We start from the raw sequence: 16,270 nt of genomic DNA, 5'->3' as shown, positions 1-16,270 counted from the left end.
CATGAAAAGGTTTGAATAGTGCCCTAGACCTCTTTCTGCTAGAAGTACCGGTACAATTACTCCTAGAGAGGAGAGATCCCTCACGCACTCTAGAAAGGCATCTTGTTTCTCTGGTCTTGGCGATAGATTTGACAAGAGGAATCTACCCCTGGGAGGGTAAGTTTTAAAACCTATCCTGTAACCCTGAGCAACAACCTCCAGAACCCAAGGATCCTGCACGTCTCTCATCCAAGTCTCCGCAAAAAGAGATAGTCTGCCCCCTACGAGATCCAGAGACGGATCGGGGGCCACCCCTTCATGCCGATTTTGTCTCAGCGGGCTTCTTGCTCTGCTTGGTCTTATTCCAAGACTGAGGTTTCCAAGATCCTTTGGACTGCTCTGGGTTTTTCGGCAGGCTGCTGTTGTTAGGACTTGTCCGAACGAAAGGGACCCTTAGGTTTATTTTTCTTATCCTGCAGTAGAAAGGTACCCTTGCCCCCCATAACCGTGGATATGATAGAGTCCAGGCCTGGCCCGAAAAGAATCTTTCCTTTAAATGGAAGGGAAAGTAATCTAGATTTGGACATCATGTCAGCAGACCACAACTTCAACCACAGGGCCCTCCGGGCCAGAACAGTAAAGCCTGATGTCTTAGCATTCAAGTGAATAATCTGCATATTTGCATCACAGATAAACAAATTAGCTACCCTCAGGGCCTTAATTCTTTCCTGTATCTCATCAAGGGGAGTCTCCACCTCGATCATCTCTGAGAGAGAGTCGCACCAATAGGTAGCGGCTCCCGCCACCGCAGCGACCGCCGCTGCAGGTTGAAATAGGAACCATGTATGCTGAAACATGTTTCTTAACAGGGTCTCTAATTTCTTATCCATGGGCTCCTTAAACGACGAACTATCCTCAAGAGGGATAGTGGTGCGCTTAGCGAGCGTGGAGATAGCCCCATCCACCTTAGGGACAGATCCTCACAATTCTAGCTGAGATTCAGGAACAATTTCTTAATCGAAGGGGAGAAAGATTACCCAAGTCTCTCCCATTCATTCTTTATAATATTCGCCATCTTTATGGGAACAGGGAAAGTCTGAGGCACCACCCTGTCCTCATAAACTTTATCAAGCTTAGGAATCGAAGGTTCCTCCGGTAACTTCAGTTACGGAACCTCTAGAGTAGCCAAAACCTCTTTTAATAAAAGTGTAAGTGCTCCATCCTAAACCTAAAGTCTGGTTCCTCCGCAGTCGGAAGTTTAGAGGCCGCAGATTCTGACCCAGAGAAAGAGTCCTCCGAAGTATCGGAGTCCTCTGCCTAAGCGGATAATCTAGTCTCAGATACATCCAACGGAGTAGATGACCCTTGGGAAGGATAGTAATGTTTAAAGGGACAGTCAAGTAAAAAAAAAAAAACTTTCTTGATTTAAATAGGGCATCTAATTTTAAACAACTTTCCAAATTACTTTTATTACCAATTTTGCTTTGTTCACTTGGTATTTTTAGTTGAAAGCTAAACCTAGGAGGTTCATATGCTAATTTCTTAGACCTTGAAGGCCGCCTCAAATCTGAAAGCATTTTGACATTTTTAACCACTAGAGGGTGTTAGTTCATGTGTTTCATATAGAAAACATTGAGCTCAGGCACATGAGGCTCCTAAGAGTCAGCACTGATTGGCTAAAAATGCAAGTCTGTCAAAAGAACTGAAATAAGGGGGCAGTTTGCACAGGCATAGATACAAGGTAATCACAGAGGTAAAAAATGTATTATTATAACTGTTGGTTATGCAAAACTGGGGAATGGGTAATAAAGGGATTATCTACCTTTTTAAACAACAAAAAGTCTGGTGTTTACTGTCCCTTTAACCTTTCGCTTGCGCTTAGCAGTGTGAGGTAAAGCACTGAAGGCTGCTGTAAGGATATGTTTAGTTGTTTTTAGAGAACACTACAATAACAGCCCCTGCTTTATGCAGGACCACTCAGTCTCACACCTTACCTCGGATTCCCACAGATTTAACTTAAGGGAACCCTGATATGCTCATTGATCTGAGGGTCACTACAGCAGGGTTGCTGAGTGAAACCGGAACCTTCACGCAACAATAAATGCTTAAAGCAGAAAAGAGAATAAGTCTTATAGGATTGACTGCAGCAGTAGTGAAAGAGTTAATTAGTGCAGGTGCCTTAATTCAAACAGAGTTGCAATGGAAATAGTTTATGCAGCAGGCTTTAACAAACACACTGAAATTAACAGAGTACTTTGATAAGTGAATAAATCAACCTCTGGTCATATTGTAAACCATACTTTGATAATGAATATTAATACTTTGCAGAGTTGTTCAGTCAGAGTAATATAAGCTGTGGTAAACTTGAGGAAACAGATATAGTTTAACTTAGAGCAAACAGTTCATTTCAAGCACAATAGAGGTTAATTGCGTAAAGTTTGAATTATGCTTATGCAATCCGATAATGAATAATGGTACTTTGTAATAATCTTTGTCACAGTTATTTGTTTGTAATTTGGTAAATAGCAGTAAATAGGTTTAGTGCATATTTGATATCTGAAGCGAATATGGAAATCCAGCAAATGAGCGTTCCACAATATATAGCAAGTGAAGGAAAAATGAGGTTGCAGCAATACGCACAGTTCATAGAATGTAATATATATAGACTAGAAATATTGTAGATGATATTAGCACATAGCGATACAGTTACCACACAGCAACAAGTCCTAGGAGTATCGCAGAGAGCCTGGCAGAGATCCGCGGCGGGAGAATGAGGAGCGTGACGTCACACGCTGCAGGGGAACAACCTCACTACAGGAGAGAGACTGAGAAATCTCTTAGTGAACAAACGGAGCAAATCTTCAAGCACAAAAGAGAATCTGCAAGTTGATTCAAATAGGCAGATACTCATGGAGAGCAATAAGTTGAGAATACAAAGTAGTATAAACGGCTAGGTCTCTTCTGAAGCAGCTTCACACTGAGCAACAAATTACCAAGCAATGAGTTCTGTTGGGAGGAGCCTTAAATAGGGGTAGTGAGTTGACATTCTTAAAGGCACAGTAGGAAAAGAGATAAATCCCTGACAGCTGCAGACAAAGCCGTTTGCAACTGTTTAGCAAAATCTGGCAGCCACAGGGTCCCTCCCGCAGGAGGATTAGTAGTGCACTGGGGAGCTACATGTGTAAACGGAGATGATTGTAGGGAACGCACCTCACGGGACTGAGAGCCCTCAGAGGTGGACAGCTCAGTGGTACTAAACATCTTGTTCTTTTTAGATATCACTATTTTATCAAGGCATGTGGAACATAGTTGAGCAGGCGGATATACCGTAGCCGCCTCACAATAAGCACAGGCATTAGATTTAGGCAAAGAGGGAGTACCCTCTAACGTATAAGAGTCCTCCATCGCTTGCGCCTTTATTAAGGACTATAGAAAATAAATGTGTCCTTTATACCCCAATGGTTGGGGCACTCACCACCTCCTATGACTAAGGCCCACAGAGAAACCGCTTTCGCCTCCTGCAACCGACGATCAAAAAAAGGAAGATAATGAGGCCACACCCGGTCACATGGACCACCCCTGCAGCCGAGAAAAAGCACTCCAAACTAAATAGGCTGCGCAGTAATCAAAATGACAGAAGAGCCTGACTGTTCACACATTGCCAGAGCCACATCTCACACATATTGCAGCAAAAAACACAATAAAACAATCATGTATACACCCCCCCCTGTTCAATAATCACCTTCCGGATATATTAACCCTTGATTCTATACAGATAAAAGGAGTCACACTGTAACCCTGTCTTCTTGCGTTATCATTACAGGTATAAAAAATTAAACAATCTTACCAGAATCTACGCCGTGGAACAGGAACATGGCCTCTCAAGTTTGACAGTGTTGTAGCGTCGCTCCTGAAATCGACTTGAGTGATAGAAAGCAGGCAGTGAAACTTGTCAACACTGGTTGCTTAAGGAGCTGTAAATACAAGTCTGGATGGTTTCGTAGAAAGACTCTCCCTGCATCCCCAGACCCTAACATTTGTCAATGCTCTCACTGAGAGGCTGACAAGACTACTTAAAACTCCACTCCCTTTCCGAAGAGTACTACCCTTCATCAGAGACTACTCCGAATCTTCCGACACTTCTCTGCCATCCTCCTGTGACGAAAGGAAAAGAATGACTGGGGGATGAGGGGAGTGGGGGAGGTATTTAGGCCTTTGGCTGGGGTGTCTTTGCCTCCTCCTGGTGGCCAGGTTCTGTATTTCCCACAAGTAATGAATTAAGCCGTGGACTCTCCTCGTATTAAGATGGAGAAGATGTTTGTGAAACTAATATCAGAGAAAGAAAAAAAATCACCACAATAAAACAACTATGTATAATTCAAAGAGATTTGTTCCTGCTGCTCGTCACAACCTTGTCAGCTTTAAATATATTCTACATGCTGGGCCGAGGTGTAGGGGAAATATGCTAAAATGCCCCAGAATGCCCATGGGCAGCCACTGGAGATACGATTTGTTCTACCTAACAATAATATTTTACCATAACAAAAGGCACAAGTGAATATTTTACAAACAGTTTTGCAAATGTGCTTCCTAATTATTGCAGTTGTAATCATTGCGTTTTATGCATTGCTACCAGGCTCTTGTTTGCAAGATATGGTATGGGGCCCTCACGCAACTATATATGATAATGACAGGAACACCCTCTAATGAAACAATGCTCAATACATTTCAAACATGATCCTGCCTCTTGGCATCCTTATAAATGTCTCTCTATGATTCCAGGCCAATGACCTTTAGAGGTGAAGGGCAAACAACACATATAGATTGGAGATATGGGATGAGCTCTGATGTCCTATTTATCAAAGGACTTACTGATGTGCACAATCACACATTCTACTAATTTGTAAACCACTGTTGAATATGGTTACTGCTCTTTACGGGAGTAATAAACTTAATGATGTCACCTAACTAATACAAAGCCACTTGAGGCCATTGCAGACTCACCCTCAGATGCTCCTGGTCATGCACATACTCCCCATTGATCTGCAGCAGTTGGTCTCCATCCCTCAGCCCCCCGAGATAGGCAGAACCCCCAGGTACCACCAGGCGTACAATGTGACCATCTCTCTCCACTTCCTTCCGAAGGTGGAAGCCATAACTGCCATTGGCATCTTTTCTTAAAACACAGAACCTAGGTTCCGGCTGGGATTCAGTTTCTGAATAATAGAGACCAGTTATTATCTTGAGTAAAGATCATAGAGAAGGACAGATAATGATGGAGAGTCACAAATAAAGTGTACAGGTGAAAAAAAGAAATACCTGAGAGAGAGAAAGGAGCAAAGCCTGGGAGATACACAGTGAAAAGGTGTAAGAGGAGGAGCTACAAACCCTGACATGTAGAACGTCTGAGGGTCTGAAAGCTAGGGTGCTAAAGACCTAAAAGGGCATTCAACTTATAACATATGAACATTTAAGCATTGGGTGCAAAAGAGATGTTTTAAAATGATTTAACACTGTTTTGCAAATTAAAGGAACAGTCTAGTCAAAATGAAACGTTCATGATTCAGATAGGGCATGTCATTTTAAACAACTTTCAAATTTACTTTTAGCAAATTTGCTTTGTTCTCTTGGTATTGTTAGTTGAAAGCTAATCCTAGATAGGCTCATATGCTTATTTCTAAACCCTTGAAGGCCACCTCTTATCTGAATGCATTTGACAGCTAGAGGGTGTTTGTTCATGTGTGCCATATAGACAACATTGTGCTCACGTCTGTGGAGTTGCTTATGAGATGGCACTAATTGGATAAAATGCAAGTCTGTCAAAATAACTGACATAGGGGCCAGTCTGCAGAGGCTTAGATACAAGTTTATTACAGAGGTAAAAAGTATATTTATATAATCGTGTTAGTTGTCCAAGACAGGGGAATGGGTAATAAAGGGATTATCTCTCTTTTTAAACAATACAAATTCTGAAGTAGTCTGTCCCTTTAACAACAGTTCAGGGATACACCTCTTGAAAAGCCTGTGAAATCTATGTTTCTGGAATCCTCAACTGTGAACAGTTGGTGACAGATGTAAATGAGGATGTGCTCTGATCTAATTAATAATTGCACATAATGTGTCAGCTTATTTGAAGAGAGTGGGGCAAAAAAAAATTATAGGGAAAGAAAGAAAGAAAGAAAGAAAGAAAGAAAGAAAGAAAGAAAGAAAGAAAGAAAGAAAGAAAGAAAGAAAGAAAGAGCAAGCAAAATAAATGCAGCATTTATTTAGCAACATTTGTTGTTTTTTTTAGTTAAAGGGACAGTAAACACCAGAATTGTTGTTGTTTAAAAAGGTAGATAATCCCTATATTACCCATTCTCCAATTTTGCATAACCAACGCAGTTATAATAATATTCTTTTTACCTCTGTGATTGCCTTGTATCTATGCCTCTGCAAACTGCCCCCTTATTTCAGTTCTTTTGACAGACTTGCATTTTTAGCCAATCAGTGCTGGCTCCTAGGAGCTTCACGCGCCTGAGCTCAATGTTATCTATATGAAACACATGAACTAACACCCTCTAGTGGTGAAAAACTGTCAAAATGCTTTCAAATTAGAGGCAGTCTTCAAGGTCAAAGAAATTAGCACATGAACCTCCTAGAGTTAGCTTTCAACTAAGAATACCAAGAGAACAAAGCAAAATTGGTAATAAAAGTAAATTGGAAAGTTATTTAAAATTACATGCCCTATTTAAATCATGAAAGATTTTTTTTTACTTTACTGTCCCTTTAAACAATTTATAAGGAGATTGGTCTAAGGGACTCCTGCAAGGTAACAAAATATTAAAAGGGACATAGACATGACTATAACATCTTTAGCATATTAGTAAATGGAATTAAAACTAATGGTTTGGCTTTTTTTTAGATTTTTAATTAATAAATTGTTGTATTTAGGAAATGTACTAGAAATACAATCAATCAAAAAATAAAAAAATGAGTATAGAGCAAACATTTGCGCTCAAGCGATAAGGGGTTTATCATTCTAGTGCAATTGTGTTTACTTCTGTGACTTCAGAGCTTAAAACACACACATATATATGTATATATATATAGATATATAAATAAATGTTTACATATAGTGATGTCGAGAACATAAAAATTTGGGTTGGCGAACGGCGAACACGAACTTCCACAACTGTTGGCGAACCGGGCGAACCGCCATAGACTTCAATAGGCAGGCAAATTTTAAAACCCACAGGGACTCTTTCTGGCCACAATAGTGATGGAAAAGTTGTTTCAAGGGGACTAACACCTGGACTGTGGCATGCCGGAGGGGGATCCATGGCAAAACTCCCATGGAAAATTACATAGTTGATGCAGAGTCTGGTTTTAATCCATAAAGGGCATAAATCACCTAACATTCCTAAATTGTTTGGAATAACGTGCTTTAAAACATCAGGTATGATGTTGTATCGATCAGGTAGTGTAAGGGTTGCGCCCGCTTCACAGTGACAGACCAAACTCCCCATTTAACGCACCGCAAACAACCGCAAACAGTCCATTTGCACAACCGCAAACTCCCCATTTGCACAAGGTTGGATACCAAGCTAGCCATGTCCCGTTCTTTGTCCTCATTGATGTCATTGAAGGTCTCTTCCTCCACCCAGCCACGTACAACACCAAGGGTCCCCGAAAGGTGACAACAAGCCCCCTTGTGACGCCTGCTGTGTTTGGTCTTCCACCTCCTCAAAGCCACCTTCCTCCTCTAACTCCTCTTCTTCAGACTCCTCTCTCTGCGTTATTATAAGGTGTGTTAAGTAGTACTATTCCTATCAGTTTAATCCCTGTTACGTCCCCTATCAGGGGACGTGTATATGGCATCGATTTTAGGAACCGGGAGATGGAAAAAGATGCTTGGTCGGTCCTCCTACTTCAAATTTGGGGCACTGCGCATGCAATCTAATGTGCCACCAGATAGGAGTGGTGTGTTAAGTAGTACTAGTCTTATCAGTTTAATTCCTGTTACGTCCCCTATCAGGGGAAGTGTATATGGCATCGATTTTAGGTACCGGGAGATGGAAAAAGATGCTTGGTCGGTCCTCCTACTTCAAATTTGGGGCACTGCGCGTGCAATCTAATGTGCCACCAGATAGGAGTGGTGTGTTAAGTAGTTCTATTCTTATCAGTTTAATCCCTGTTACGTCCCCTATCAGTGTTGTTTTTTTTTTTAAATGTACACTACTGTTACACCAGATATGAGTTGCACTGGTGTGACACTGTGCCCTGGCAGGCAGGCACTGAAACGCACACGTGTGAAGGAAACTGACTGCTATTATTTCACAGTCAAAAAAGTGTTGTTTTTTTTAAAAGTACACTACTTTTACACAAGATATGAGTTGCACTGGGGTGACACTGTGCCCTGGCAGGCACTGAAACGCACACGCGTGAAGGAAACTGACTGCTATTATTTAACACAGTCAAAAAAGTGTTGTTTTTTTTTAAATGTACACTACTGTTACACCAGATATGAGTTGCACTGGGGTGACACTGTGCCCTGGCAGGCACTGAAACGCACACGTGTGAAGGAAACTGACTGCTATTATTTCACAGTCAAAAAAGTGTTGTTTTTTTTAAATGTACACTATTGTTACACCAGATATGAGTTGCACTGGTGTGACACTGTGCCCTGGCAGGCAGGCACTGAAACGCACACGTGTGAAGGAAACTGACTGCTATTATTTCACAGTCAAAAAAGTGTTGTTTTTTTTAAAAGAACACTACTTTTACACAAGATATGAGTTGCACTGGGGTGACACTGTGCCCTGGCAGGCACTGAAACGCACACGCGTGAAGGAAACTGACTGCTATTATTTAACACAGTCAAAAAAGTGTTGTTTTTTTTTTAAATGTACACTACTGTTACACCAGATATGAGTTGCACTGGGGTGACACTGTGCCCTGGCAGGCACTGAAACGCACACGTGTGAAGGAAACTGACTGCTATTATTTCACAGTCAAAAAAGTGTTGTTTTTTTTTAAATGTACACTATTGTTACACCAGATATGAGTTGCACTGGGGTGACACTGTGCCCTGGCAGGCACTGAAACACACACGTGTGAAGGAAACTGACTGCTATTATTTCACAGTCAAAAAAGTGTTGTTGTTTTTTAAATGTACACTACTGTTACACCAGATATGAGTTGCACTGGGGTGACACTGTGCCCTGGCAGGCACTGAAACGCACATGTGTGAAGGAAACTGACTGCTATTATTTCACAGTTAATAAAGTGTTGGTTTTTTTTTAAATGTACACTACTGTTACACCAGATATGAGTTCCACTGGGGTGACACTGTGCCCTGGCAGGCACTGAAACGCACACGTGTGAAGGAAACTGACTGCTATTATTTAACACAGTCAAAAAAGTGTTGTTTTTTTTAAATGTACACTACTGTTACACCAGATATGAGTTGCACTGGGGTGACACTGTGCCCTGGCAGGCACTGAAACACACACGTGTGAAGGAAACTGACTGCTATTATTTCACAGTCAAAAAAGTGTTGTTTTTTTTAAATGTACACTACTGTTTCACCAGATATGAGTTGCACTGGGGTGACACTGTGCCCTGGCAGGCACTGAAACCCACGCGTGTGAAGGAAACTGACTGCTATTATTTAACACAGTCAAAAAAGTGTTGTTGTTTTTTAAATGTACACTACTGTTACACCAGATATGAGTGGTGGCACTGGGCAAGTGGGCACAGTATACGCTGTGAGCCTGACACACATGCTGGCAGGCAGACAACTGCAATTAGTTTACACAGAAAAAAAAAAAGCAGACTGATGTTCTAGCCCTAAAAAGGGCTCTTCGGAGTGCTGTCCTTACAGTAGAGATCAGATGAGTCCTTCAGGACTGTAGTGGACACTGAATACACTAGCCTAGCTATCGATTTCCCTATTAAATCAGCAGCAGCTACACTGTCCCTCCTCTCACTAAGAATGCAGCTTCCGAATTAATCTAAAATGGATGCGGTCCAGGAGGTGGGAGGGTCTGCTGCTAATTGGCTGGAATGTGTCTGCTGACTGTGAGGTACAGGGTCAAAGTTTTACTCAATGATGACGAATAGGGGGCGGATCGAACATCGCATATGTTTGCCCGCCGCGGCAAACGCGAACAAGCTATGTTCGCCGAGAACTATTCGCCGGCGAACTATTCGCGACATCACTATTTACATATGTATTTATAGACATATATACACATATAAACACATAAATACATACATATACATTTATATATATATATATATATAATATATACAGTACATATATAGCAATATAAATAGGGAAGAGTATAGGACACGATCCCTATATAGAAGGTGCGCAAATAAGATCAGATTGGTTAAGGGTTGTTTTAAATATAGCAAGTACTTTTATGTCAGACACAGCCTGATGAAACGACCGATACGGTTGAGAAACGCGTTGCTGGTTTTAAAGTGGCTCAATAAATTTTGACACGTTATCTTGTACTTGCTCCTCGCAATTTATTTCCTCCACCACGACTCCTTTCAACATTCACGGAGGTTGACAACTCGGCCTGCTCCAATCAGTGGGCTATACCGCTACACGCTGTGGCCACGTAGGAAGCTAATGGGATTCCTGGTTCCTGATTGCTGCTTGGTGATCGATCCCCACGTGTTTGGCCTGGATGGCGAGTCAGTCTGTCGGGCAACTATTTGAGGTCCCGGCCTGTTTGGTTAGGCACCATCTAAGTTCCGCTCTCCATGTGAGTACCCATCCTTCAGGGCTTGTTTTGTGTCCTGTCTGCTTCCTTTGTACAGACAATATTGTTTTATGAGGCGCCTCTTCATCTGTTCCCACAGGTCTCTTCTAATATAAATAGGGACTGCACTCACTGGATTTAGAAAAATATAATACTGTTTAAAAGACCCCTGCCTCAGACCAAGCAGTGAATAACAACTTAAATATACTAAGTCCCACCCCCAATCAATTCAAAAATGGTGCCAAAAATTTGTAACCACAGCAACACAATAACAGTTGCTATGGTGTTAGTATATACATGTCACGGCCACCGTCAGACAGCCCCAGGCCGACCCGTTAAGGGTCTAGCCGGGTCTGCCGAACTGGAGGGGCGGAGATGTCACGGACACCAGACAGCTAAGGCTACCCCCCACTCCCTACAACCTCACCCCTGTTGTTTATCAGTGGTTTTGGACTCCTCAGAGCAACCACAATATCTGGAAGCTTTTGTTTGCATGGTTTTGTGTTACAAACTTGTTTAGAGAAGAGCTGGTCTATGACCTGGAAAACCCTCCTAGGCTGGCTGGGCTCCTAGAACTCCCGGTCGGCCGCCTCACAACGGACACCCGCCTAACCCCTCTCCAGCTGTCCGGGCTCCTGGAACTCCCGGTCGGCCACAAGACAGCAGGACACCCGCTAACTTTACCCCTGGTCGCTCCAGCAACCATGTGCCCCAGAGCTCTGCTCTTTTGGGGATTAGTAGCCTCTAGGGAGTACAAGAGGTGGGGGAATTACCGGAGGGGGGCTGCTTTGGGAACTGGGGATTTTGGACACCCCACCCCCATAACTTCAACGGGCTATATCTCCGGTCCCCAAAAACGAATCACGCTGCTTTGGACTGCTGCATCTGGGGGCCGAGAGCTTTCAAATGACACCCTGGAAATGCTGCCGATTCCCCGGGATCACCCCAAAACCGTCACCACTGTGTCCTGGGATTCTGTGGGACTATGGTTGCTATGGAGGCGTCGGTCAGTCTGGAGGGGCGGGAATGGGGGGAAAACTGTGGCATTGTCTCCCTGTTTTATCAAGATGAGCTGTGTGTATAAAATGAGTGTATGTTGTACAATAAAATCAGTTCTTGTTTCACCTGAATGCTAGTCTGTCTAGTTATTTGTGTGGGCTCCTGCTAGAATCACAATACGATAGGATACAGCTTAATACCCCATTCTTGTGGAACTATTACATTAAGGTCGTCAACCCTCATTAATCAATGATATGACCTAACCACACTGACACTGTTGCATTGAGGATAATGCGCTAACAGGAACGATCCACCCGGCTGCATATGACTATGAAAATTAGCCATGCGTCTGTTAGACAAGGGGCGGGTTGCTGGTACGTCATGTGACGCTACGTGGTTACTCCAATATACTCTAGGAGCCGTGCGGGTTGTACTAACACAGTTCTGAACTAAAACATCCACATACAGATATAACAAATACACATAAAGGTAAGCACAGATACTGACTTAAAGTGAAGATAAAGTGTTTACCTTTGTAACACATCAATGCATTTGCAAATATTAACATAGGATAATCGCTAAGTTTTTGTTTCTAATACTTTTCTATTTTTCAAAATATATATATAAATCCCTACCGTTTGCATTTTTACTCCTCCCAACCTCTATTTCCTGGTTTTGTGTTCTGTGACATATAAAGCGGTCCCACCCGCTCTCTACATCTCTCAAAAGCGCGTTCACAATACGCCCGTTAAACTGCGCATGCCCAGAAGAAAGTGACATCGCGGATTAGCGCATGCGTAGTTTAACGGCAAATCGGCAAATCCATTCACAACTCTCCAATACCTAAATAATACCAATACGCATGCTAGAAACGGTGCGAGCCTGAATTAATAGCTTCCGAAAAAAAAGAATACTACATGCGCATATGTGCAAGGAGGCGGATGACGTGGGGTGACGGCCGCCTAACAACCAGATTTTCAATTGGTTTACTGAAAAACGTGATCCAGACAGAAAAAAAAATTGGATTGATTTTTTGGAACTTCAGAAATTGATTTATAACGCTAATAACTTGATTTACACGCAAATTTTAAAAAAATTGATGAATGAAAGTCCTATTTATAATGATATACTAGACTATAAACCTATTATGTATATAACCCTTTATGTGTTCAGATCTCGTCGAGCCATATTGCGAACACGCTATCATAATCACACATTGAACGATTAAACTGCTAGGTATATGACTTGATGTATTCTAATAGAAATTAATCGCCTAAATCTATACATAATGAACTGTTTGAATTGGGCTAAAACTGCTTAGGTATGTGACAATCATAAATGATGATTTAGAGCATATGACTGCAATGTGAATGTTGTTCTTTGCTTAACACTATGATTTTGTATACTACAAAGATGTAAATATGAAGATTGTTGCACAAATTGTGATAAAATGTCTGCTTTATAATTGGGACATTTGCTATATTATGCACTATGTTCTTTTTTTATATGTGTTACATAAGAATTTTATATGTGTATATACTAACACCATAGCAACTGTTGTTGTGTTGCCGTAGTTACAAATTTTTGGTACAACTTTTGAATTGATTGGGGGTGGGATTGCTTGGTCTGAGGAAGGAGTTTGCGAACCCCGAAACGTCACCATGAATTAAACAGTATTATGTGTTTCTAAATCCAGTGAGTGCAGTCCCTATTTATATTAATATTGATTATTTGACTTAGCGTCCTGGTTGTCGACCATTGGGAAATGTATATGCAGACATATGAGGAGAATATATATATATATATATATATATATATATATATATATATATATATATATATATATATATATATATATATATATGTTAAAGGGACATTAAACCCAAAAAAATTATTTAATTATTTCATGATTCCAATAGAAGAAACAATTTTAAACAACTTTCCAATTTACTTCTATTATTATTTTGCTTTATTCTCTTGTTATCCTTTGCTGAAAGGATTATCTAGGTAAACTCAGGAGCAGCAAAGAACCTAGGTTCTAGCTGCTGATTGGTAGCTGCATATATATATATATACTGATTGTCATTGCCTCACCCATGTGTCCAGTTAGACACCAGTAGTGCATTGCTGCACCTTCAACAAATGATACCAAGAGAATGAAACAAATTAGATAATAGAAGTAAATTAGGAAGCTGTTTAAAATTGTATTCTCTATCTGAATCATGAAATAATTTTTTGGGGTTTCATGTCCCTTTAATTGGAGCCCTTTGCTGTTAAGTAGATGAAAACATGAACAATCATATATATGCAATATTCATTTTTAATAAAGGTTTTAACTATGTGTTTACTGTAAATATTTGTCCTTCCAATGTTCTGCACATAAAAGTTGGCAACCCTTTAAGAAAATATAAACTATTAATGGAACTCTCCAAGCACTAGCTCAGCTGTCCATTGAATAATAGGCACAAATGGCAGCAAGTGTTATCTGCATTTCTGGACCTCATGAAATAGCTCTAAATTGTGGTGATTTGATTTCTCTAGCAATTTTTGTGCTTGTACAAGAACCAGAAGTGTGTTTGCAATGCTTACCACCATAAGAAGCTTATCACTTACTGAGCTAGTGGGATGTAGTTCCCTTAAAGGGGCAGTATAATCGAATTTTCATATAACATACCCCCCAACTGTCCCAATTTTCATGGAACAGTCCCAATTTTAGGGGTCTGTCCCACCCTCCTGGGAAGCTTGCCATCTGTCCCGCATTGCCCCATGCATTTACAATAAAAAAAACTCAGAAGCAGCTGGCTTTTCTCTCCCAGGGTTAGATACCTGTTAGATTCCCTGTGGAAAAGGAATGGTGTGTGGGTTAAGCAGGAGTAAGAAGGCTGTATACCCTCTGACCTCAGGTAATGGTGACCTCTAACCTCTGGTTGTGATGACATCTAACCCCTTGTGATAATAGTAGCATACCTTCAGTTTTATATGATGAGCAGTGCTAACTAGGGTGACCACATTTCCAAACTGCCATTCAGGGACACCCCCCCCCCCCCCTCATAAAAAAAACCCCAAAACTGTGGTCACCACTTTAGACTTTAGGTGATGTACAATGTACACATGCTTTCATAAAGTTACTTAGAGCGGCATACTTTTTACATCACCCATCTCATCAGGGAATCAAACCACCTTTGCTATATATTTTTTAAAATTTATATCATAATGAAAAATATTTTTTGTATGGTTGATGATAAAATAAAAATGTCATGAACATACTAATTAATTAGTATAATTTTACTATGCTATGTGTGCATATGATGAAAGTTGCAACGTCTAGTAGTTCTAATCTATTCTTACCCATCTGAGACTGAGTCTGCTATAATAATAACTCGTCTGCTGAATCTGCTCTGCGCACGCTACTCTGCTGAGTCTGCTCTGTGTACTGCTTAGATATTGCGCGGCGCCCGCCACCAGGATGTTCTTCTCCTCCTGTGTCCTCCAGAAACATACCTGACATCATCCCGCTAGCTGCGCAGGCAGCACGCCTCTCTCCTGGCTTCGCTGCGTCAATCCCCGGTGGAGTCAGAGAGTCTGTTTGACAGATGGCCATGGCGGCACTGGAGGGCAGCCATCCATTCCGGGACACTGCATTGTCCCGCAATGATGGTGCCCGGGACCAGGGACAGACCTGCAAAATGCTGGATTGTCCCGGGCAGTCCGGGACATGTGGTCACTCTAGTGCTAACACCAGGGTAATGAACAGTGGCAGCCTCAGACTGCCAGCTAATGTGCTTGCCAATCCCAGGACCCCATACAATGAATTACAGATACCCAAATATGATGTAGTGTGTGTGTGTATCTGCATGTATAAGTGTATGCTATTTAGTGTATGTGTATCTGTATGTATAAGTGTGTGTAGCTGTATGTATAAGTGTATGCTATATAGTGTGTGTGTATCTGTATGTATACGTGTGTGTGTGTGTATCTGCATATATAAGTGTATGCTATATAGTGTGTGTATATCTGTATGTATAAGTGTATGTTATGTAGTGTGTGTATCTGCATGTATAAGTGTAAGCTATGTAGTGTGTGTGTGTATATCTGTATGTATAAGTGTATGCTATATAGTGTGTGTGTATGTGTATGTATAAGTGTGTGTGTGTATATGCATGTATAAGTGTATGCTATGTAGTGTGTGTATCTGCATGTATAAGTGTGGGTATATCTGTATGTATAAGTGTATGCTATGAAGTGTGTGTATCTGCATGTATAAATGTGGGTATACTGTATCTGTATGTATAAGTGTATGCTATGTAGTGTGTGTGTATCTGCATGTATAAATGTGGGTATATCTGTATGTATAAGTGTATGCTATGTAGTGTGTGTGTATCTGCATGCATAAATGTAAGCTATGTAGTGTGTGTGTATCTGCATGCATAAGTGTAAGCTATGTAGTGTGTGTGTATGTATCTGTTTGTATAAGTGTATGCTATGTAGTGTGTGTGTATATGCATGTATAAGTGTATGCTATGTAGTGTGTGTGT

The 16,270-nt window shown here is 41.2% G+C and overlaps 1 protein-coding gene across 1 annotated transcript in view; it reads right to left on the bottom strand.

Moving 5' to 3' along the window:
- NHERF4 (NHERF family PDZ scaffold protein 4) overlaps positions 1–16,270 on the bottom strand; it is a 54,211-nt gene that overhangs the window by 26,296 nt on the left and 11,645 nt on the right. The window contains exon 5 of the mRNA XM_053691140.1: positions 4,984–5,195. Coding sequence (XP_053547115.1) covers positions 4,984–5,195 — 212 coding nt within the window. The remainder of the gene's footprint in view (positions 1–4,983; positions 5,196–16,270) is intronic.

The sequence above is a fragment of the Bombina bombina genome, chromosome 8 (genome assembly GCF_027579735.1).
Source record: "Bombina bombina isolate aBomBom1 chromosome 8, aBomBom1.pri, whole genome shotgun sequence".
In the NCBI taxonomy this organism is placed as follows: domain Eukaryota; kingdom Metazoa; phylum Chordata; class Amphibia; order Anura; family Bombinatoridae; genus Bombina; species Bombina bombina.
This window is presented reverse-complemented; position numbering and strand designations above follow the sequence as displayed.